Raw genomic sequence first — 21,530 nt, forward strand, 5'->3', positions numbered from 1 at the left:
GGTCTCGTTTACTTTTCCAAATGGAAGCACAAAGAAACCTCCAAATTGTACTATAAACGAACATTTAAACGAGGATGCAGGTAAAAAAGAACCAACAAAGGATTCTGACCATCATTGAATTCTTTCATTTGTGACAACCCTTTAATGTTGGGATGGGGAGGGTTCTAAAGTAAGTTAACAATAGAAAGAATGTTTGAGCGAAGGTGAGAATTAATAGGCAGGGGTGCCAATACTTTGCACATTTCCTGGGGAGCCTTTTTGAGTGGTGTTCCTGTCCTGACCGGCCAGATTGCTCAAGATTACTGAAAACTTGTAATTTGCCACTAATCTAGAATGATATAAAGGCACTGACATGTTAGAACTTGTAATTTGTCATCAGTTATATCAACAATGGTTATGGTTTTTGCCTTTACGTTCCTTTTCTCTTCAATTTCTTGTTTACCGTTTTATATAAGGAGGAGGATGAACAAAGACCTCTCGCCATCAAAGTAATCAAACATTAGAACCAAGTAAAAGCATTAACAAAGAAGTCTCAACATTCGCACTCATATATATGGGAAAACCATCAGTTTTGGTATTGGCGCGGGGGTCTAAAGTAAGCTAACACAGCAAAGACTGTCTGGATTAAGGTGAGGATGAAAAGCAAGATAGCCAATAGTTTGAACCTTTCCCAGGGAGCAATGTTATAGTCTCTCAGTTGGATCCTCAAAAGGTGGAGGTTTGGAGTGGTGTGCTTGTCCTGGCCGGCCAGATTGCTCAAGATTGTAGGCAACTTCTCTTTATGGTAGGGGTTGTCTGCTTTGATGATTCCTTTTTTGGCTAACAGCTTGACATCTTCATAGGTACAAATGAGATCGTTCATGAACTGCAGATAGGATCTCACCTCGCGTTTGCTCTTGCCCTGTTGTTGACTCTCCTCGTAATGCTTCAGGCTTTTGAAAACTAGTTCTGTATCATCACCAACTGTGAATACCGGCAAGTAAAGACGAGCAAAGATGAAGTAGTCTGTAAAACTTATCTCTGTACAGCCCACCTTTTTCACTTTCCTAAAACGGATTCCCTTCTTATTCAACTCGGAGGCGCTAAGAGTCAGGTCCTTGGCTCCATGGACTCCCCTGCTGTCCCCCAAATCAACATCCCCTGTATCAGCGTCAACGAGGTTGACATTGCTTAAACTTCGTCCTGGATCAAGCATGAATGAGTGGAGCGCATGAAGCAAGTCAGTAGGCTGCTGCTCTTCACCCCGAGGCTTTGGTGATGCAACAGTTTGATTGGCAACATGTTCTCGAGCAGGCAGAACAAGCAACTCATACAAGATCCTCTTGGGCAGTTGTGATGGGGTTTCCCAGTTCACTACTTTTAGTATATCCTGGAAAAAACTTTGCTTCATAAATTCATTGAGCACCACAAGTGGAATTTGATTCCCAACAAAGAACATCGCCTCAATCCACCTGTTGACATCCTCTTTCTTCTTTTTGTTGCCAAAGATAATGTGATTGCCGGGATAACCCAGTTGCTCGGAAGAAGCACCGAGGATGAATAATGCCAACTGGAGGAAGAAGCAACCATCTTCAATCATCATCCACCGGAACTGAGACTCTGTCAAGTTACGCACGACTCCCCCAGCATCAGCATAACTAGCTCTGGCTCTTTTCTCTACCCTTCTCGTTGCAAACAAGTAATTTTCTATGGTTCTGTTTCTGTTCCTGCCTCCAGATTTTTCCAGTACTTTATCCCACGCTTCCTTCTTTCCACTGACCTCGGATTCGTCTTCACGGTAAAATGGGCCAAATCTGGGGTGCGACACTTGGAGCTTTCCCTTTTCTCCAAGTTCAGCAAGGACTGAAGGGTGGCACTTGCATATCCTACAAACGGGCTTCTCATTGACTGCGACTAATGGGATGTCTTCAGGGTCATCTGAGCCGTCTACCAGTTCGTATTTGTGCCAAGAAGTAGACATATTCGATCTGCCTCAGGTCAAAACGCAGATTCAACTTATTTATGGCTCCTAATCATACAACAATTTTACTTCTTTTGAACCAATAAAATTGGGAAAAGAAAAACGTTTAGGAGTTTCATATCAGAAAGAACCGGTTACCCCTTTTCACCGAAGCGGACCTCAAAAAGGAAAAACAGTTGAAACGAAAAGCATGTCGTGAATTAACCAGATGGAAGAACAGTTTAGTCTAGGTTGAAGGTTCCTCAGCTCCAACGAAATTCTTGGCTGGAAAAACAATATGAGAGAGTGAAAGTTCAAAGTAGCAATGATGCTAGGTTGAAGAAGAAAGAGCTAAAAGGAACAGAGCCGTTTGTAGTTGGCTGGTTGGAACTTGGAAGCAACCCTTCACGGAAATGAGAGAACCAACCAGCAAGAATTTGCAAGAATTTGTGTTAATAAGAATTTGCAAAATGGAATAATTGCAGAAAGCTCCCCTAAGGTTTCTAATAATTTCACTAGCTTCCCCTAAAGTTTATAAAATTACATAAACCTCCCCTGAGATTAAGGTTTTGATAACAAAATTAGTCCAATTAAAAAAGTAACATTAAAAAAGTACTTTAAGAAGAGAGATGAAACTTATATTTCATAAATACCCTTTATGCATGTATATAAGTTGTATTAGTAAAAGAATAAAAATAATTAAATGTTAGAAATAATTAGTACACACATTTTACCACTCAAAAAGTTTGCATTTAATAATTTAGATGATACAAATAAGTAATAAAACTATATTAATGATCACAAGATTCAGCAAAACAGACTAGTCATCTCTTTTAACATGATATTTGTTATAATTCTTGTGATTTTAAAAAGAAATTTTTTTTCAAATTTTGTTTTTTTTCCCTCCTTTCTAATTGATTGAATTTTCAAATTCTTGTGATTAATATAATTTGACAATGATCAGAAATCAATTGTACACAAGGTAAGAAGAAGGGTTTTGATAGAAGAAAAAATACAAGCCAAAAGAAAGTTGTTCGTGAGGATTTTTTTTTTCCAAAATTTGAAAGTTTTTCTGTTTAGAATCACAAAAATCATAGCAAATATCATGTTAAAAGAGATAACTAGCCTATTTTAATGAATCTTGTGATCATTAATACAGTTGTGTTACTTATTTGTGTTGTCTAATTTATTAAATGTGAACTTTTTGAATGGTTAAAAGTGTATATTAATTGTTTCTAACTTTTAGTTATTTTTATTCTTTTACTAATACAATTTATATATATGCGTAAAGGGTATTTATCGAATATAAGTTTCATCTGTCTCCCTATAGTTCTTTTTTAATGTTATTTTCTCTAATTAGACTAATTTTATTATCAAAATTTTAACTTTAGGGGAGCTTTGTGTAATTTTATAAATTTTAAGGAAGACTAGTGAAATTGTATGAGGTTTCTGAAATTATCCCTCGCAAAATTTGATACCCTCTAGCTTACCTATTGGTTGCCCTATATAAACTATGCAGAGTGAATTTTCTAGCCCCCACCCCTTCCCCTTTCTGTTTGGGCCCTTTGGGCCACTGTGCCGAGTGAATTTAATACTCTAGATTTGAGAAACATTTGCAATTACCATTTTACGGGACAAACAACTTTATTGGAAACATATCAAACTTTTCCGTATAAGATCCTAAAAAAACCGTCCACGCAGATACCTCAGGCATTGTTTATCTTGTCCCGAATCGGCTCAAATAATTCAGGAAATCAAACAGAAGTTAGATAAGTTTAGAATGAGGAACCTATGCTGTCCATTCTTTCTTAAGTTTGGTGAACATAAGAATGGTTTCATCTATGGTGGTGGAAAGCTGACTCACCTATGCATGGTGGTAAGAGCAAAGGAAATTAGGACAACACATCGCAGTGGAGCAGGACAAAAAAAAAAGCTATTAAAAGTAGTGATCGAGTAGACTTCGGTCCCGTTTGATAAGTGAATTTTTTGGATGTTTATCTAAAAATTTACTGTAACTTACTGTAGAAGTTTTTTAAAAAATTTTGGAGTGTGTAAATTTTTGAATATTTTGAACTGTATAGTGTAAAAACTTTGAGAAGTTTTTTGAAGTCATTATAATTAAAGTTTTTAAAAAACTTATAATAAACAAACTTAGCAAAAAACTTGTCTGCCAAAGGCGAAGTTTCACGCAAGGTGGTCCATTTTAGTTTTGGGAGAAATAACATGTATGCCCCTCAACAACTTATAGGCATTTGTATGCACCAAAAATTGTCATTAATTCGGGATTAGCCTGTCATGCCTAATTGGCGGGAAACAAGTTACAAAGAGTGGGAAGAGTTGAAAAAATTGGTCAGATGCAATAATCCTTGGGATATGCCGAAGTGAAGCCATGTGTACTCCAATCTTAATTTGTAAATGCTTACTTGATAAAAGAGTTATGATGGTTTAAATTTAATTGTTAGTTGACATAGATGATTAATTATATACATAAATAATTAAAAGAAATTAATTTTGTATAAAATTAATTTTTTATGTAATTACATTTATTATAAATTTATTAAAGAATTTTGGTTTATAAGGTTATTGTAATTTAGTAGTTACAACATTTAGAGTAGTTACGAGTAGTTATATTAGCAAAATGTGATTCAGTAGTTAGAGCAAAAATTAGTTTTTCTTTAAGGATAAAATAGAAATTTTAAAAAATGACATAAAAAAGTTTACACTAATTGTGATCCCTCTAACTTTATATATAGCATAGATAGTGGCCTTTTAAATATTAACATTATCTAATGATAAGGATAACCAAATTATAATAAAAATCAAAATTTAATCTTAAAAGTAAGTGCTAAATTTAAAGATTTTGTTGTGACATGGATATTGATATGGATTATCTAATGATAGCATATCCATTGAAACAAGCCGGCAATGATAGCTAGATAAATGTCAATTAAAATCATGTGTTCAAATTAACATACATATCCGAACAAATGCACTTGACGACAAATTGGAATTGAAATTGATTAAGTTGGTCGATTAGCATAGATGAATTATCATAAACATAATTCGCATGTTCTAAACTAAGATAGATATCATAATCCTTTTTCTGGGGGAGGGGGGGGTTTTATGTAGTGTGTAATTGATCTTTTTACATTGAACCAAATTATTGTCTAAGCAACTGAGTCACAAAAGTTATGGATGATAAATTGAAATTATTTGAAAAATTGGCAGTTAGATTGAAAGATTTAAAAAATTGGCAATCAAGTAATCATGAAAAATGTTTGCAATCAGCCTAATGCATGAAATTATTGGAGAATAATTTCAAATTTGAAAAGGAAAATATGAATATGAGTAAATGTGAGTTGATTGAACAATAAATTTGGCTATTTCATTGTTAACTATTTCATTAGTTCATGTTATCTTTGTATGTTAACAATTTCATTGTTTTATTAGAATAATAATTTGATTTCATATTCACCAAATCAAAGTCTAATCGAATTGAAATCAAAATTCAATATAAATCTTTTGACAGATTTTATCAATATTGAAATTTGGTTAAAACACCAATCTCGGTTCTAATTGACCTTTGTATTTTTTTTCGAAGTAAAGTTAGTAATTGATAATAATGTCATAGTGTGTTCATGTGTGAGTAGCTATTAAGTAACTAGGCTATTAAGTGTTGTGATTGTAATCAGAATGTAAAAGATAATTAAGACTATTAATAATCCACAATACCTTTTTTTTTTGGCAAAACACCACATACTATATTTTGGATAATATAGTATTGTGTTGAGAATATGTTGGCATTCAATTTACACAAAATATTTGAACGGAGAAAAGAATGATTCATTAATTTTCATATATCCAAACCATAAGATATTGCTTTTGTATGGGATTTTACTAGGTATGCATTACACTAATCTTTTAGAACTACATCTTCAATGTATTACCTACTCAAGTTTTGATTATTAAATTATCCAGTTATAGTAAGGGTTAAGATAAATTAATGTTGCAAGGTTTAACAGTGTTCTTAGATAAATCTCGAGGTGATACATTCTTTTTTTTTTGGTTAAATAAAATTTATCCCCTTAAGGTATATCCTACTTTTAAAAAAAAAATTGTTTGGTCTCTCTTCTTCTTTTTTTTATTCGAAATTAGTTATCTTTTTTAATTGAATTTATCCCTTTAAGTCAATTACCCATTTTGAGAATCTTGTATTCCTTCTTTTTGCAAACTAGAGGGTGATACTTATCCATTATAAATATTGTTTTTTAAATTATCACTTAAGTCTATCTAATAGTGAAGTTTAATTATATCAATCCAAGTAATTTTGGGTGAAAATTTGGAGATTGGTAGTTGGCGACTTTAGTTGACTTCCGCAATTTCACCCCTCTACCCTTAGCCCTTGCTAAATCTTGAAATTTTTAATTTTCATTTACCCTCTATTATTCGGGGAATTGTACCCCTTTCGTTTTATTGTTAACGTGATATTTTCACTTTTTTATTGTTTCAAAATAAAAGTCTTGTGATAAAAGTCAAACAACTTTCAATACAATTTTTCTTTTACACGCTTAGTAATAATGATAAGATTTCATCAATTAATAATAAATAATTACATCAATTAATAAGAAACAATTATATATGACCCACCATAATACATGCACACTTTCACAAGTCATATGGCCTTTTGTTTTTAGCTGGCTATTTCAGTGTTCAAACAATGGATAAGATTGGAAGACTATGAAAAGTGCAGTCCAACATTTTATTGTGCATAATAAAATAAGTGCTATTCCCAAAAAATGTCCCAATTTTGTGGGACAGAGGGAGTAGTTCGCGGCTTCATCAGTGGGGATTTCCAGATTCCACCCACTACAAAGGCATTTGTATTTGCTGTTCACTCCCTCGTACTAACCCGCAATTTGTCTTTTAGTTTTGGCTTGTGCCGGTGACCTTATCTGAATTGGGCCCCAAACACACAAAGAAATATGGCCATGCATGCTGAATTGTCTTGTTAATATTTCTTCTGCTTAACCAACTACTCTAACCTAGAGTAATTCACTGTCAGGAAGAGTCTTAAAACTCTTCTTGAGTATACGTCAATAGATTGAATTTCTTGACCTACATTCTAATACAAGATTTTTTGTAAATTTTAATAGTGAATGTAAAGGCACCCGTTTGATTCAATGACAGCTCAGTCCTCTCTAGTTCTCCATTAACTCCCTTTGATCGACCCATGCCCCTTAATGTAGAGTAGAAGCAGGTGTAGAATAACATTTATCGTATCAAAAAAAATAATATTCTTTCTGCATAGGGTGGAAGGTTACACTAATCTTAAAAAATTGATTCCACCCTGGAAGTCACCCTACTTTTAAAAAATTGATCAGGAAGGACGCATACTTTTTTTTATTATTTATATAATAACAATTGAACAGGACGGACAACTTTCCACTACCCTACTTTTGAAAAATTGATCAGTAAGGACGCAACTCTCCGCCCTAAGGATTCGTTTGGGAGTGGAAGATTTGGATAGAAAAGAAAGGGAAAGAAGAGAAAGTTTACTTTTGCTTCATTTGTTAGTTTTAAATAGGAAAGAAAAGAAAAGAAATGGAAGGATGAATAGTTATGAAAATGCTTCCTCCCAAATCGGAAAGAAATGGGAAGAAAGTTTGGAGAAAGGTTGATATTTTTTATAAAATGCTTATTTTGTCCTTAAAAAGGTTTTGAACAAATATTTAATGACTTCTATGTCCAAAATCATTCCACTAATTCTCAAAACTCCCAAATAACATAACAATCTCTTCCCTTCTCTTCTCTTCTTTCATAACTTAAGCTTTCCCTTCTTTTCTTTTCTATCCTAAACTCCCAAACTAAGCCTAAGAGAGCGACCCTACTTTTAAAAAATTGATCAGGAAGGACGCATAGTTTTTTTTTCTTATACCATATAATAACAATTGAATAGGTCGAAACAACTTTCCACTACCCTACTTTTAAAAAATTGTCCGGGAAGGACGCAACTCTCCATCCTAAAAGCGACCCCACTTTTAAAAAATTGATCAGGAAGGACGCATGCTTTTTATATAATTGAACGGGATGAACAGGGAAAAGGACAAGCAATGAGACAAGCTCTCTTTGGGGTATATTATTTTATTATTAGACAAGAGGGAGATTCTTTTTGAGGATATGGGTACCACTACTTTTGAAAAATCGATTAGGCAGGATGCATACTTTTTAGGGATAATTTTGGAAATCTCCCCTAAAGTTTCATGAAATATCCCTAAGCTTCCTCCATATTTTCAAAATCTCTCTTATCACCCCTCAAGTGATTGTGGTGTCACATGTCAACATCAAAATGGATGAATTATCAACAATAACCTCATCTCTTCTAGCAATTATCTAGCATATGAAAAGCAAAAAAAAAAAGACAAGAAAGCATGTAATAGCCTAAAGTCTGGGAAACAATTGGCCCACTTACAAAATAGAAATTGTTTTGATTTCTTGTTCAATTTTTTTCTTTAACATTGGACTTTATAATTTGAATTGAATTTGAGGCCAATACATAATAGTGTTGACTTTTCATATGCACTTAGTATAAATCATTATTGATATTGTGCAAGCGTCTTGATAATTTTTAATATAACCAAATATTTTTTTAAAAAAATGTATCCATGGCCACCTTTGTTTTTGGTTTCATACTTACCTTAGTTCACTAGTTATTTCTTAATCTATTATCCTTAGTTAGGGTAAAGAAATCCGCACCATGTCTTTTGACATCCAACACTGGTAGCAAGTATAGAAACGAGAATAAGATCCTTATTATTACCCTTTTGATATCTTTATTAATATGTTTTGTTTTATTTTTATTTTTCTTTGAATTTTCTTCCTTACACTGATATAATCAGAACAAGTGGCTATGATAATGTTCTTTGGAATACCAAATTTTTTTGTGCATACGTCCAATAATAATACCCTTATAACAAAGGCTAGTTGAAAGGAAACTAACTTTGTTTATATTGAAAAAAACTGGGATGGTTTTGAATGGTTGTCCTTGGGAGTTTTTCTAAAAAAAAGTTAAATATATATTTTTCTATTTACATTGCTGATTACAAAGTTTTAAAGTTCCAAGAAGGTGTACAAATAAAAAAGCACAAACAAATAAACAAGAGTAAAATGTCATACTTTTTGATAGCTAGTCATTTTCTTCTACCAATTTTCTCTCAATCTGCCCATTTTCTGAAGCTATTTCTGCATTTTAATACTGCTGCCAGGAAGCCAAAACTAACCGTTGCCTTCCTAACGGTCGTTCACCTTTTTCACTTGCAATTCAATTTTCATGCATTTCACTCTTTGACCCCCTCACTTTCTACATAGATTTTTTTTTGTCAGCTTAAGGGTATTAAGGGAACTAAAACACTCTCTCTCTCCTCCAAAATGCATTTTCTATTAATACTTTTGGTTAGAGGGGCTTATATTGTTAACAAAATATCAATTCAAAGGGTGGTAAGAGAGATTTTGAAAACGTGGGAGAGCTTAGTGATATTTTATGAAACCTTAGGAGAAGTTTATGAAATTATCCCTACTTTTTATTATATAGTAATGATTGAAGAGGATGGACAGGGAAAAGGGACAAGCAATGAGACAAACTCTGGTTGGTTGGGGTGTAAACTCCGGACGAGGGGCCTGGACGGTTGACAACCGTCCCAGGCAGTTCACGGCCTGGATGTGGCCTTAAAAATTTGTGCAACTCAGATCACGTCTTGTAACTCGATTTTCACGCCGTGTGGGACTCACAAAAATGTTGTTCTATTGTTACTCGCTGTTGTTCTATTGTTACACCTTGTACAGATAATGTTACACTATGTATAAATGGTGTTACACCTTCCGGAGCGGTTGTTCTGACAACCGCTCCAACCCTGCGTCCGTAAACTCCCTTCTCGACTCTACCTACTACCATATCTTTAGGCATGAAGCCAGTCAGAGGGGGAAATGTTTTAGGACATAGCTATCACAAACTATGATGCGTATGATCTGGAGTCTCCACCTTTGGACTGGAATCTCAAACCAAGTTTGCATTTTGTCACATCTAAATTCTAAACAAAAAGAAAGAAACAAAGAGGATATAGAAACTCCTATACCCATGCATGCAGCAACATAGTAGTAAAAAAGAGACTCTAGCTTAGCTTTATAAGAAAGACTCAACCAGAGAATTAGATCAAAGCCTCTTAGAATTAACTAGACGAACACCATACAAAGATTCTGGTGAACAATCAAAGACGGAAAAACTTACCAACTTTTTTTTTTAAAGGAAATTCCTGCTGTGAAATCGAGCTCCTTTCACAGTCAACGGCTGAAAATTAGTTTTTACTATCATTTATCGTGAATGAACAAACTTCGATAAAACGTATGAGCTTGATTAGTTTATGGGCTCAGTAAATTAATTACTAGTTCTTTGGTTGGTTGTATAAACCAAAACTTTCGCGCAACACGTGATGGCTCTTAGTTAACTACGTAGTTCATTAAAGAGCGTAAAGATTCTGCAACAAACAAACCATAAAAGAATAAATAAGCAGAAGGACAGCAGCACGATCCGCAGGCTACTGATTTTGGGAAGATGACCGCCGTGGCAAGCATCTCAGCTGCCGTGAGGAGGCTTCAAGAATTGTTGCTCGACGACGCGAGAGCTTTAGGCCAATTAAAACCGGTGGTCGAGGGCACTGTGTTGCCGAGACTGCAGGAGTCGGAGGAAATGTTGATGGGGCTACCAGCCCATAAAATAAGAGTAAAAGGAGCCCAGGATGATCTGGAATTTGGAAGAAGGACCAGAAATCTGTTGTCTTCTATTGAGGATAAGGTGGAATCGTATGCCCTCCAACCTGGATCTGCAACTAGCAGTAGTCGTGAAGCATGTTGCGGTGGTGGTGGTGCTGAGAATACAGCGTTTGGGAAGCTCGTAGCTGACTTGAAAGTTGCTGTTGATGGACTCAAGGATTGCGTTACATCCTACTGTGCAGAACAAAATCAATATCAACAGATTCGAAAGCTAGGACAAAAGTCCCAATGGCTCGTCTCTCGAGCAAATTTCTCTAGCGGCCGCTGGGGAGATGAAGCTTTTGGATTGGAGGAGGAAGTACGTAAGCTGACAAGGGTTTTAGTCAGTGAAGAGACTGATCCCAGAGTCGTTTTCATAGTCGGAATGGGTGGAATCGGTAAAACAATCCTTGCCAAAAAACTGTTCAATCACCCTGATGTTCGGCATCATTTTAAGGGATTCGCCTGGGTCTATGTCGGTGGTTACTGGAGCACCAGAGATATCTTGGTAACTATAATCGACCAACTGTCCTCCTTGCCGAGGAAGAAACGGGAGGCGATGATGAAATCCGAGGAAGTGGAGCTGGCCCCACAGGTGTTCACAATTCTACAGCGAAAAAGTTGCCTGGTCGTTTTGGACGACTGTTCCGACCCTGAACTCTTGGATATCCTAAGCATTGCCTTCCCATTTGCGGTGAGGAGTGCTTGTGCAAGCAAATTCATTCTCACCACTCGAAACCGGAATTTAAGCAGATTTCTTGATCCAGGTGCAGTATACAGCTTGCGCATGGAATCACTGAATCCCAACAAGAGCTGGGATCTATTCTCTCATATTTGGCGCAAGCTAAAGGGTCAGTCTCTCTCAACTTAAAACAAAACAATCATCTTTGCTCTCTCTCTCTCTCTTGTTTTGGTATTCACGTCTTCATTTACTTTTTAATAGATTTAAGGGAAAGAAAAAAGAAGAAGAAGAAGCCCAATAATTTCATGGTGCAAAGTGGTATTAACAAGAGATTTAGCTACAAACTCGACAATGAATCTTCATAAACATTCCCGAACAAATCACTTGGGGAAGAACATTTGCCTGCAATTTCAATCAAAATTAAGCTCCTCTCATACATTAATTCTCTACAATTAGCTAGAAATTAATCAAAGAAAATCAAAATTCCATAGTTCTACTGCTCATGAGCAGCCCTACTTGATGAGAGAATTAGCAACAAATATACTATATCTACAATTGATTCTGTGTTACATTTGTATAACCTGCTTTAAGCTAATCAAAATAGAAGAGAATCTGACGGGATTTCCCGTGGAAGGAAGCTAATTGTATTGCCACAATTAAACTGGCAAGAGACACTCCCACCAAGACTTAAATGTCTGGTGGTACCAACAACCCGCAACCCAAGAGGCTGTTGGGCAATTGATTTTTTGTTACATGGTACTTCATAGACTTGGGTGTTGACGCTTGTACAGTTGAAAGTACTCTTAACTTTTACGCAAGGCATTTTTTGGTGACGTTCCAATTATTGTTATTCGTGACACTTCTATCTCATGTCATTTTCTAAAACGCGCCAATGTGGAATGCCAATAATAACTGTTTAAAAAAATACTTGAGCTTGGGACAAAATCCTGGTTAACAAAATTGTAATCTACAGATGCTCCTGTTGGTAGATTTTTAAAGAAGATATAACCCTCATTTGAATCTCAACGTCTTGGTTTGTTTCGTTAATTGGCTTCTGGTTTTCTCTACAGAGGGTCCGATCCCAGGGAGACTGGTGCCAATTGCATGGGAAATATTAGCTCGATGCGAAGGCTTACCATTGGCTATCATTGTACTGGCGAGCATGTTAAGCACCGGAAGGGAAGGTGAGCGGAATAGGGTGCTTTACAATCTTCTTGAGAACCGCCACCAGATGGATGGATTTCCCATAGGCTTTCATTGCCTACAGTCAGCTTACTACGCTTTGCCACTGCGCTTAAGGCGTGCTTTGTTTATTTGGGAAACTTCCCAAACAATTCAAGAATACAAGTAGAGAAGTTGTGCCAGCTTTGGATTGCTGAAGGTCTGATATCAGCTGAGGATAGGGCAAGCGAAGAAACAATGATGGATGTTGCAGCAAAATATTTCGGCGAATTGGCACTAAGGAGCTTGGTAACTCTGGAAGAAGATGAAGTGTCAGACTTAAGGCTCATGTCCGGCCACATTCAAGGCCTGATAAGAAGTCTCTGCATAATAGAGGGAAGAGAGGACGAATTTTTTGAGATCATGCCTGGCTCGGAACCATATATGATTTCAAAAGCACAAAGATGTGCTATATATTTCGATAAATATTACAGCGTATCAAATGTTATCCCCACTGCTAACCTTCGGTCTCTTTTATGCCTCAACTCTGAACAATCAAGGCAAGGATCTAGGTGGCCACAGGGACTTTTTAATTTCAGAAAACTTAGACCGCTAAGAGTTTTAGATTTTGACAGAGTTAGTTTTCAGGATGGAAATCTTCCTCAAGGAGTAGGAGAGTTAGTCTACTTGAGATACTTGAGTTTTCGAGGATGTTACCTCGAGGATTTGCCATCATACATTGGCAACCTTTTGTACTTGCAGACCCTCGACCTAAGGGTTCAAAAAGATTGCATAATGACCATTTCAAATGTCATTTGGAAGCTTGAGCGATTAAGACATCTGTATTTCCCTCTAGCATTTCAAACTCCTGATCATCGTGGAATGTTGAAACTAGATAGCTTGAAGCAACTAGAGATACTTGAGGGATTGAATACAAGTGTGTGCAGAGCTAAGGACCTCATAAAGCTGACCAACCTTCGGATTCTAGTAGCAACTGCAGAAGGAAACCTCGAGGACTTGGAGCTCATCATCCGCTACATAGGCATCAACTCAAGCCACTTGAAGAGGACATCGCTTGACATTAAAAAGTTTGATTGTTACTCTGAGGAACGGCTGTCTTTCATACAAAGATTATTCAGCTGTCCTGTTCTTGATACTCTGCAAATAGAAGGGCACATAGGAAAATTGTCAGACATTGGTACAATCTCTGGAAGATTTACTGAGATTGTGTTAAATGGTTCTGAACTTGATCAAGACCCTATGCCAACACTGGGGAACCTTCCCAACCTAAGGATCCTTGTCTTAGAAGTCGAGGCATACTTAGGAAAGAAATTGCATTGTTCTGATACAGGTTTTCCTGAACTCAGGAGTTTAAAGCTCTCCAAGTTGTACAACTTAGAAGAATGGGAGGTGGACGAAGGAGCATTGCAAAAGCTTTCTACTTTAGAGGTTTCCATGTGCAGGAGAATGAAAAAGCTTCCTCAGGGATTACAAAGCATCATTACTCTCAGAAAGCTGAAGGTCAGCATGATGCCACAACAATTCTTAGGCAGGCTACGAATGAAAAATGGCAGAGGAGGAGAAGATCGTCACAAAATCAACTCAATGTGTTCAATAGAATTTGGAAATGATGATCCTTGGCTTGAGTCCACCAATTCAGCAAGTCAGGTAATCCTTCACCATCTCCCCGTGGAATTTTACTTACATGTCAAATCTTTCATCCTTCAAGAAAATTTGTTGCTACTGGTAGGACTTCTCGATGCCAAACACACTAGTAAATATTCATTCTTAGACTAAGTTCATACAAGATGGAAGTAATGTACAGTTGGATACATTGCACAAGCTGTCACTGTAGTTGATGCTTCAGAGAAGGCCTCGTTTTTTAATCCCTCTATATTCAGTTTTTAGGTCGATAAAATTTTACTTCTATATAAAAGCAGTCCTAAACACCTGTGATTTCATATACCTTTTTGGGTTTTTTGAATCTTCAATTTTCAGGACCAAAATAAACGAGCACAGATTTAGAATTTTCTGTGCCTCTTCAGTCTTATAGTCAAGCTTGGAAAATAGAGTAACAAGCTAGTTTATTGTGTTTAATACTCCACATTTCAGCTAGCAATACAGGAATTCCCAGGAACAATAACACTAACTACGATCGAATCCCAATCCCAGAAACAGCTTGAATGACTTGAGAGCATTCCTTGAATAATGTTACAAGTCTAATAGAGATGTTGTCAGATTAGACATCCTAACTTCTTTTATTTATTTATTTATTGGTCTTCTATTTTGCAGCAAAAAAATTCCTTTGATGGCAGAATCACCGAATCTCAGGCTTCAAGTTCAACTCAGAGTCCAAACCTAACTGGAAGTTTTGCATGCTTACCAGAAACTGAGAGGGAAAGAGATGTTTACCTTCAATGATCCCAGTTGAGAAAATGCACCAAATTGTGAACTTTCATCTCCACTTTAACTTGCTTGTGCCCTGCTCCAACATTGTGGCATGGCCTAGGTATGCTCTTCTCAGAAGTCAGACCAGAGAAGAAAGATGGATATCAGTCAAGCTCAAGCTCCAGACACCGTCAAAAGTTCAGTCTGGACTCCAAGAAACGAATTGAAGGAGGATGTTTACCTTAGCAAGAGTTGCACTAGCCAATCCCTGTTCTTGAGGAAAGGCTTCTTTCCTGCACCGTAGTCTTCACGTCACTCACCAAATGCCCTGCTTCAATATTTTGCCATTGGTTAAGTGAGTTTTCAATTGTTAATTTGAACTTTATCATGTCAAAAACTTTCACATATAAAAGCTGTATTCTGAATTTCCGTTGTTGTATTTCTATGTAATAGTAAATGAGCTCTCATTTCCTGTGACGATCTCTTCATTCAGTGTGGATTAGGCTCTTCTTTGCATGAATAATGTTGGCCACACAATCTCATTTTATGGTCTAAAATAGTATTAATGTTTATGCTTCTCTCCCTGATAAGATGTAAAATGCTGTTGGCTCTGTTATTGCTTCCTGTTGATTATTTGCTATCTCTATGCATAATGATTATTTAGGCCTAAACTATATTTATAATTATAGCAAGGTTGATTGACACCATCACATCGTCAAATAAGTTCTAAAATTTATAATTATAACCATAAAGAGCTTCTGCCAAATTTCTGTAATTCTATATAAGGTCATGCGATTATTTTCTAAGGAATCTATCTTTTTATTTTTCTCAATTTAGCCCTTGTGCCAACTCTCACTCACGTGTCATGAGACCTATTGACTTGGAATCTTTTTTTTTTTTTTAAACCATATTTTAACTTCTCTGATCCCAAAGTGGATTCAAGCAGGCATGGTGGAGAATGGTGGTTTATGTACAATTGTTATATATATATTTTTTGGATAAAATCCATATAAACGCTATGGTTGAAAGTTAGGATGTCCTCTTATCGTTAAAAAATGTTCATAGCACCTCTCATAATTCAAACTAATATGGAATTTAATTAACAACAGGCTTTTCAAAAATGTTTGTAATATCCCCTTATAATTCAAACTAATTTGAAATTTAATCGATAACAAGCTCGTTACTTATAAAAGTGATATCATTTTTGGGATGATAAAATGCATTTTATCCATATTACACCATTTTTTTTGTCCCAAATTCCTTTTTTAATTCTTTCTTTTGCTTTATAATTTTTTCCTTTGTTTCCTTCTTTTCTTCTTCTCCCCGAACCCCATCCCACCAGTACCACCACACCACCAACACTGATCACTATAACCCCCACGTCCACCAACAAAGGATTCTGATCATCATTGAATTCTTTCATTCGTGTGAGCCCTTTAATGTTGGGATGGTGGTTCTAAAGTAAGCTAACATAGAAAAGAATGTTTTGAGTGAAGGTGAGAATTAACAGGCAAGAGCGGCAATACGTTGAACATTAATTTCCTGGGGAGCCATGGTCTAATCCCTAAGCTGCGTCTTCAAAAGATGGAGAGACTTTGAGTGGTGTTCCTGTCCTGACCAGCCAGATTGCTCATGATTACTGAAAACTTGTAATTTGCCACTAAAGTAGAATAATATAAAGGCACTGACATGTTAAAACTTGTAATTTTTCATTAGTTATATCAACAATGGTTATGGTTTTTGCCTTTACGTTCCTTTGCTCTTCAATTACTTTTTTACCGTTTCAAAAGGATGAACAAAGACCTCTCGCCATCAAAGTAATCAAACATTAGAACCAAGTAAAAGCATTAACAAAGAGGTCTCAACATTTGCACTCATATATAGGAAAACCATCATTTTTGGTGTGGGGGTCTAAAGTAAGCTAACACAGCAAAGACTGTCTGGATTAAGGTGAGGATGAAAAGCAAGATAGCCAATAGTTTGAACCTTTCCCAGGGAGCAATGTTATAGTCTCTCAGTTGGATCCTCAAAAGGTGGAGGTTTGGAGTGGTGTGCTTGTCCTGGCCGGCCAGATTGCTCAAGATTGTAGGCAACTTCTCTTTATGGTAGGGGTTGTCTGCTTTGATGATTCCTTTTTTGGCTAACAGCTTGACATCTTCATAGGTACAAATGAGATCGTTCATGAACTGCAGATAGGATCTCACCTCGCGTTTGCTCTTGCCCTGTTGTTGACTCTCCTCGTAATGCTTCAGGCTTTTGAAAACTAGTTCTGTATCATCACCAACTGTGAATACCGGCAAGTAAAGACGAGCAAAGATGAAGAAGTCTGTAAAACTTATCTCTGTACAGCCCACCTCTTTCACTTTCCTAAAACGGATTCCCTTCTTATTCAACTCGGAGGCGCTAAGAGTCAGGTTCTTCGCCCCATGGACTCCCCTGCTGTCCCCCAAATCAACATCCCCTGTGTCAGCTTCAACGAGGTTGACATTGCTTAAACTTCGTGCTGGATCAAGCATGAATGAGTGGAGCGCATGAAGCAAGTCAGTAGGCTGCCGCTCTTCACCCCGTGGCTTTGGTGATGCAACAGTTTGATTGGTAACATGTTCTCGAGCAGGCAGAACAAGCAACTCATACAAGATCCGCTTGGGCAGTTGTGATGGGGTTTCACTGTTCACTTGATTTAGTATTTTCTGGAAAAAACTCTGCTTCATAAATTCATTGAGCACCACAAGTGGAATTTGATTTCCAACAAAGAACATCGCCTCAATCCAACTGTTGACATCCTCTTTCGTCTTTTTTTTGCCAAAGATAATGTGATTGTCGGGATAACCCAGCTGCTTGGAAGAAACTCCGAGGATGAATAATGCCAACTGGAGGAAGAAGCAACCATCTTCAATCATCATCCACCGGAACTGAGACTCTGTCAAGTTATGCAGGACTCTTCCAGCATCAGCATAACTTGCTCTGGCTCTTTTCTCTATCCTTCTCGTTGCAAACAAGTAATTTTCTATGGTTCTGTTCTTGTCTCCAGATTTCTCCAGTACTTTATCCCACGCTTCCTTCTTTCCACTGACCTCGGATTCGTCTTCACGGTAAAATGGGCCAAATCTGGGGTGCGACACTTGGAGCTTTCCCTTTTCTCCAAGTTCATCAAGGACTGAAGGGTGACACTTGCATATCCTACGAACAGGCTTCTCATTGACCGCGACTAATGGAATGTTTTCAGGGTCATCTGAGCCGTCTACCAGTTCGTATTTGTGCCAAGAAGTAGACATATTCGATCTGCCTCAGGTCAAAACGTAGATTCAACTTATTTATGGCTCCTTATCATACAACAATTTTACTTCTGTTGGACCAATAAAATTGGGAAAAGAAAAACGTTTAGGAGTTTCATATCAACAAGAACCAGTTACCCCTTTTCACCGAAACGGACCTCAAAAAGGAAAACAGTTGAAAGGAAAAGCATGTCGTGAATTATGCAGATGGAAGAACAGTTTAGTCTAGGTTAAAGGTTTCTCAGCTCCAACGAAATTCTTGGCTGGAAAAACAATATGAGAGAGTGAAAGTTCATAGTAGCAATGATGCTAGGTTGAAGAAGAAAGAGCTAAAAGGAACAGAGTCGTTTGTAGTTGCCTAGTTCGAACTCGGAAGCAGGTCCAATTTAGTGAGAATCTTTCTTGACCGTTCACAGAAATGAGAAAATCAAGAAATTGCAAGAATTTGGTGTTAATAAGAATTTGCAAAATGGAATAATTGCAAAAACCTCCCCTAAGGTTTCACATAATTTCACTATATAATAATTGCAAAATGGAATAATTGCAAAAACCTCCCCTGAGATTAAGGTTTGGTAACAAAATTAGTCCAATTAGAAAAAAGTAACATTAAAAAAGTATTTTAAGAGGAGAGATGAAACTTTTATTTCATAAATACCCTTTATGCATGTATATAAGTTGTATTAGTAAAAGAATAAAAATAATTAAAAGTTAAAAATAATTAGTACACACATTTTATCATTCAAAAAGTTTACATTTAATAAATTAGAAAATACAAATAAGTAATAAAACTACATTAATGATCACAAGATTCAGTAAAAAGATTAGTCATCTCTTCTAACATGATATTTGTTATGATTCTTGTGATTTTAAAAAGAAAAATTTTCCAAATTTTGTTTTTCTTTTCCCTCCTTTCTGGTTGATAGAATTTTCAAATTCTAGTGATTGGTAGAATTTACCAATGATCAGAAATTAGTTGTACATAATATAAGAAGAAGGGTTTTGATAGAATAAAAAATACAACCCAAAAAGAAAGTTGATCGTGGGGACATTTTTTTTTTCAAAAATTTGAAAGTTTTTCTGTTTAGAATCACAAAATTCATGGCAAATATCATGTTAAAAGAGATAACTAGTCTATTTTATTGAACCTTGTGATCATTAATATAGTTGTGTTACTTGTTTGTATTGTCTAATTTATTAAATGTGAACTTTTTGAATGGTGAAATGTATATATTAATTGTTTCTAACTTTTAGGGGGCGTTTGGTAAGAGGGTATCGGATTCGGGGAATGGAATGAACCCCATAAATGGTGTTTGGTTCACTGGAATGGGAATTGAAATCTTGGAATGATTTCTAAAAATTTGGTGTTTCTCCATTCCCAAGTATTTTGGTGGGTTTTGTCCGATTCCCAAGTTTGATTCTAAGAAACAAATCCAATTACATATTATAATTATACAATGATATAATTAATATTTATATATATTATATATATTATATATTATAATATATACATATATAATATATTATAATTATAATATTAGTACATTATATAAATATATATTATAATTATTTAGTTAAATATAATTATAATTATATAATATATATTATAAATTTATTAATATTATATAATAATATATTTATAATATATATGTATATCTATAAATGTATATTATATGTGCATATAATTAAAATAAATACATGTATATAATATTAATAAATTATATAATTATAATTATATTTATTATTTTAAATATAATAATATATAATAACTATATCTAATTAATATGCATTATATTTATATAAAATATTAGTACAATTAATATTTATATATTATATAATTATATATTTATATTTATATTATAACTTTATATTAATTATTAGAAACATTTGCAATTACCCTTTTACGGGACAAACAATTATTGGAAACCATAGTAAACTTTTCCATATAAGATCTTAAAAAAACCATCCACGCAGATATCTCAGGCATTGTTTATCTTGACCCGAATCGGCTCAAATAATTCAGGAAATCAAACTGAAGTTAGACAAGTTTAGAATGAGGAACAGAGCTAAATGCAGTCTTCTACCTATGCTGTCCCTTCTTTCTTAAGCTTGGCGAACATAAGAATCGGTTTCATCTATGGTGGAAAGCTGACTCACCTATGTATGGTGGGAAGAGCAAAGGAAATCCGTGGAGCAGGACCAAAAAAAAAAAAAGCTATTAAAAGTAGTGACGGGAATCGGGTAGAAGAAGTTTCAGACGAGGTCCGTCACACTTTTAGGAGAAATAACATATATGCCTCAACAACTTATGGACATTTGTGTGCACTCAAAAATTGTCATTAATTCGGGAGTAGCTCTCCATGTCTAATTGGCGGGAAACAAGTTGCAAAGAGCGGGAAGAGTTGGAAAAATTGGTCTGATCACTGATGCAATAATCCTTGGGATACGCGAAAATGAAGCCATGTGTACTCTAATCTTAATTTGTAAATGCTTACTATTTGACAAAAGAGTTAACGATGGTTTAAATTTAATTGTTAGTTGACATAGATGAGTAATTATATATATAAATAATTAAAAGAAATTAATTGTATATCAAATTTATTTTTTACATAATTACATTTATTAAAGAATTTTGGTTTATAAGGTTATTGCAATTTAGTAGTTACAATATTTAGAGTAGTTACGAGCAGTTATAGTAGCAAAATGTGATTAAATAGTCAGAGTAAAAATTAGTTTTTCTTTAAGGATAAAATAGAAAGTTTAAAAAATGACATAAAAAAGTTTACACTAATTGGGATCCCTCTAACTTTATATATAGCATAGATAGTGGCTTTTTAAATATTAACATTATCTAACGATAAGGCTAACCAAATTATAGTAAAAATCAAAATTTACTCTTAAAAGTAAGTGATAAATTTAAAGATTTTGTTGTGATATGGATATTCATATGGATTATCTAATGATAGCAAATCAATTGAAACAAGCCAGCAACGATATCTAGATAAATGTCAATTAAAATCATGTGTTCAAATTAACATACATATCCGAACAAATGCACCTGAAGATAAATTGGAATTGGACTTGATTAAGTTGGTCAATTAGCATAGATGAATTATCATAATCATAATTCACATGTTCTAAACTAAGATAGATATCATAATCCTTTTTCTGGGGGGAGGGGGGTTTATGTAGTGTGGAATTGAATTTTTTACATTGAACCAAATTATTGTCTAAGCAACTGAGTCACAAAAGTTATGGACGTTAGATTGAAATTATTTGAAAAATT

The 21,530-nt window shown here is 35.2% G+C and overlaps 3 protein-coding genes across 4 annotated transcripts; 1 reads left to right on the forward strand and 2 right to left on the reverse strand.

Moving 5' to 3' along the window:
• Positions 1-565: 565 nt before the first annotated feature.
• LOC113765857 lies at positions 566-1,960 on the reverse strand. Its single transcript, XM_027310103.1, has one exon. The coding sequence runs from the start codon at positions 1,958-1,960 to the stop codon at positions 566-568; it is 1,395 nt and encodes a 464-aa protein (XP_027165904.1).
• Positions 1,961-10,544: 8,584 nt separating this feature from the next.
• Positions 10,545-15,023, forward strand: LOC113765858 (putative inactive disease susceptibility protein LOV1). Its single transcript, XM_027310104.1, has 4 exons — positions 10,545-11,592; positions 12,494-12,607; positions 12,691-14,252; positions 14,877-15,023. Exons 1-4 carry the CDS (start codon positions 10,545-10,547, stop codon positions 15,003-15,005), a joined length of 2,853 nt encoding a protein of 950 aa, XP_027165905.1. The 3' UTR covers positions 15,006-15,023.
• LOC113764877 lies at positions 13,033-18,604 on the reverse strand. 2 transcript variants are annotated; one of them, XM_027308917.1, is made up of 4 exons: positions 16,959-18,604; positions 15,214-15,300; positions 14,997-15,100; positions 13,033-13,742 (listed from the first exon to the last, which is right to left on the reverse strand). In XM_027308917.1, the coding sequence occupies exons 1-2, from the start codon at positions 18,245-18,247 to the stop codon at positions 15,285-15,287; spliced, it is 1,305 nt and encodes a 434-aa protein (XP_027164718.1). In that variant the 5' UTR covers positions 18,248-18,604; the 3' UTR covers positions 13,033-13,742; positions 14,997-15,100; positions 15,214-15,284. The 2 variants fall into 2 exon arrangements, with proteins under 2 accessions (XP_027164718.1, XP_027164719.1); XM_027308918.1 differs by lacking the exons at positions 13,033-13,742; positions 14,997-15,100; positions 15,214-15,300 and having other exon boundaries at positions 17,165-17,241; positions 17,327-18,604.
• Positions 18,605-21,530: the final 2,926 nt, after the last annotated feature.

Source organism: Coffea eugenioides, chromosome 3, assembly GCF_003713205.1.
Source record: "Coffea eugenioides isolate CCC68of chromosome 3, Ceug_1.0, whole genome shotgun sequence".
In the NCBI taxonomy this organism is placed as follows: Eukaryota; Viridiplantae; Streptophyta; class Magnoliopsida; order Gentianales; family Rubiaceae; genus Coffea; species Coffea eugenioides.

Bases quoted from the DNA above. Each gene is read 5' to 3' on its own strand.
- LOC113765858 (XM_027310104.1), top strand. From the start codon at position 10,545: ATGACCGCCGTGGCAAGCATCTCAGCTGCCGTGAGGAGGCTTCAAGAA. The intron at 11,593-12,493 runs GTCAGTCTCTCT...TTTTCTCTACAG, and splicing joins TATTTGGCGCAAGCTAAAGG to AGGGTCCGATCCCAGGGAGA. The intron at 14,253-14,876 runs GTAATCCTTCAC...TCTATTTTGCAG, and splicing joins CCACCAATTCAGCAAGTCAG to CAAAAAAATTCCTTTGATGG.
- LOC113765857 (XM_027310103.1), bottom strand. From the start codon at position 1,960: ATGTCTACTTCTTGGCACAAATACGAACTGGTAGACGGCTCAGATGAC.
- LOC113764877 (XM_027308917.1), bottom strand. From the start codon at position 18,247: ATGTCTACTTCTTGGCACAAATACGAACTGGTAGACGGCTCAGATGAC.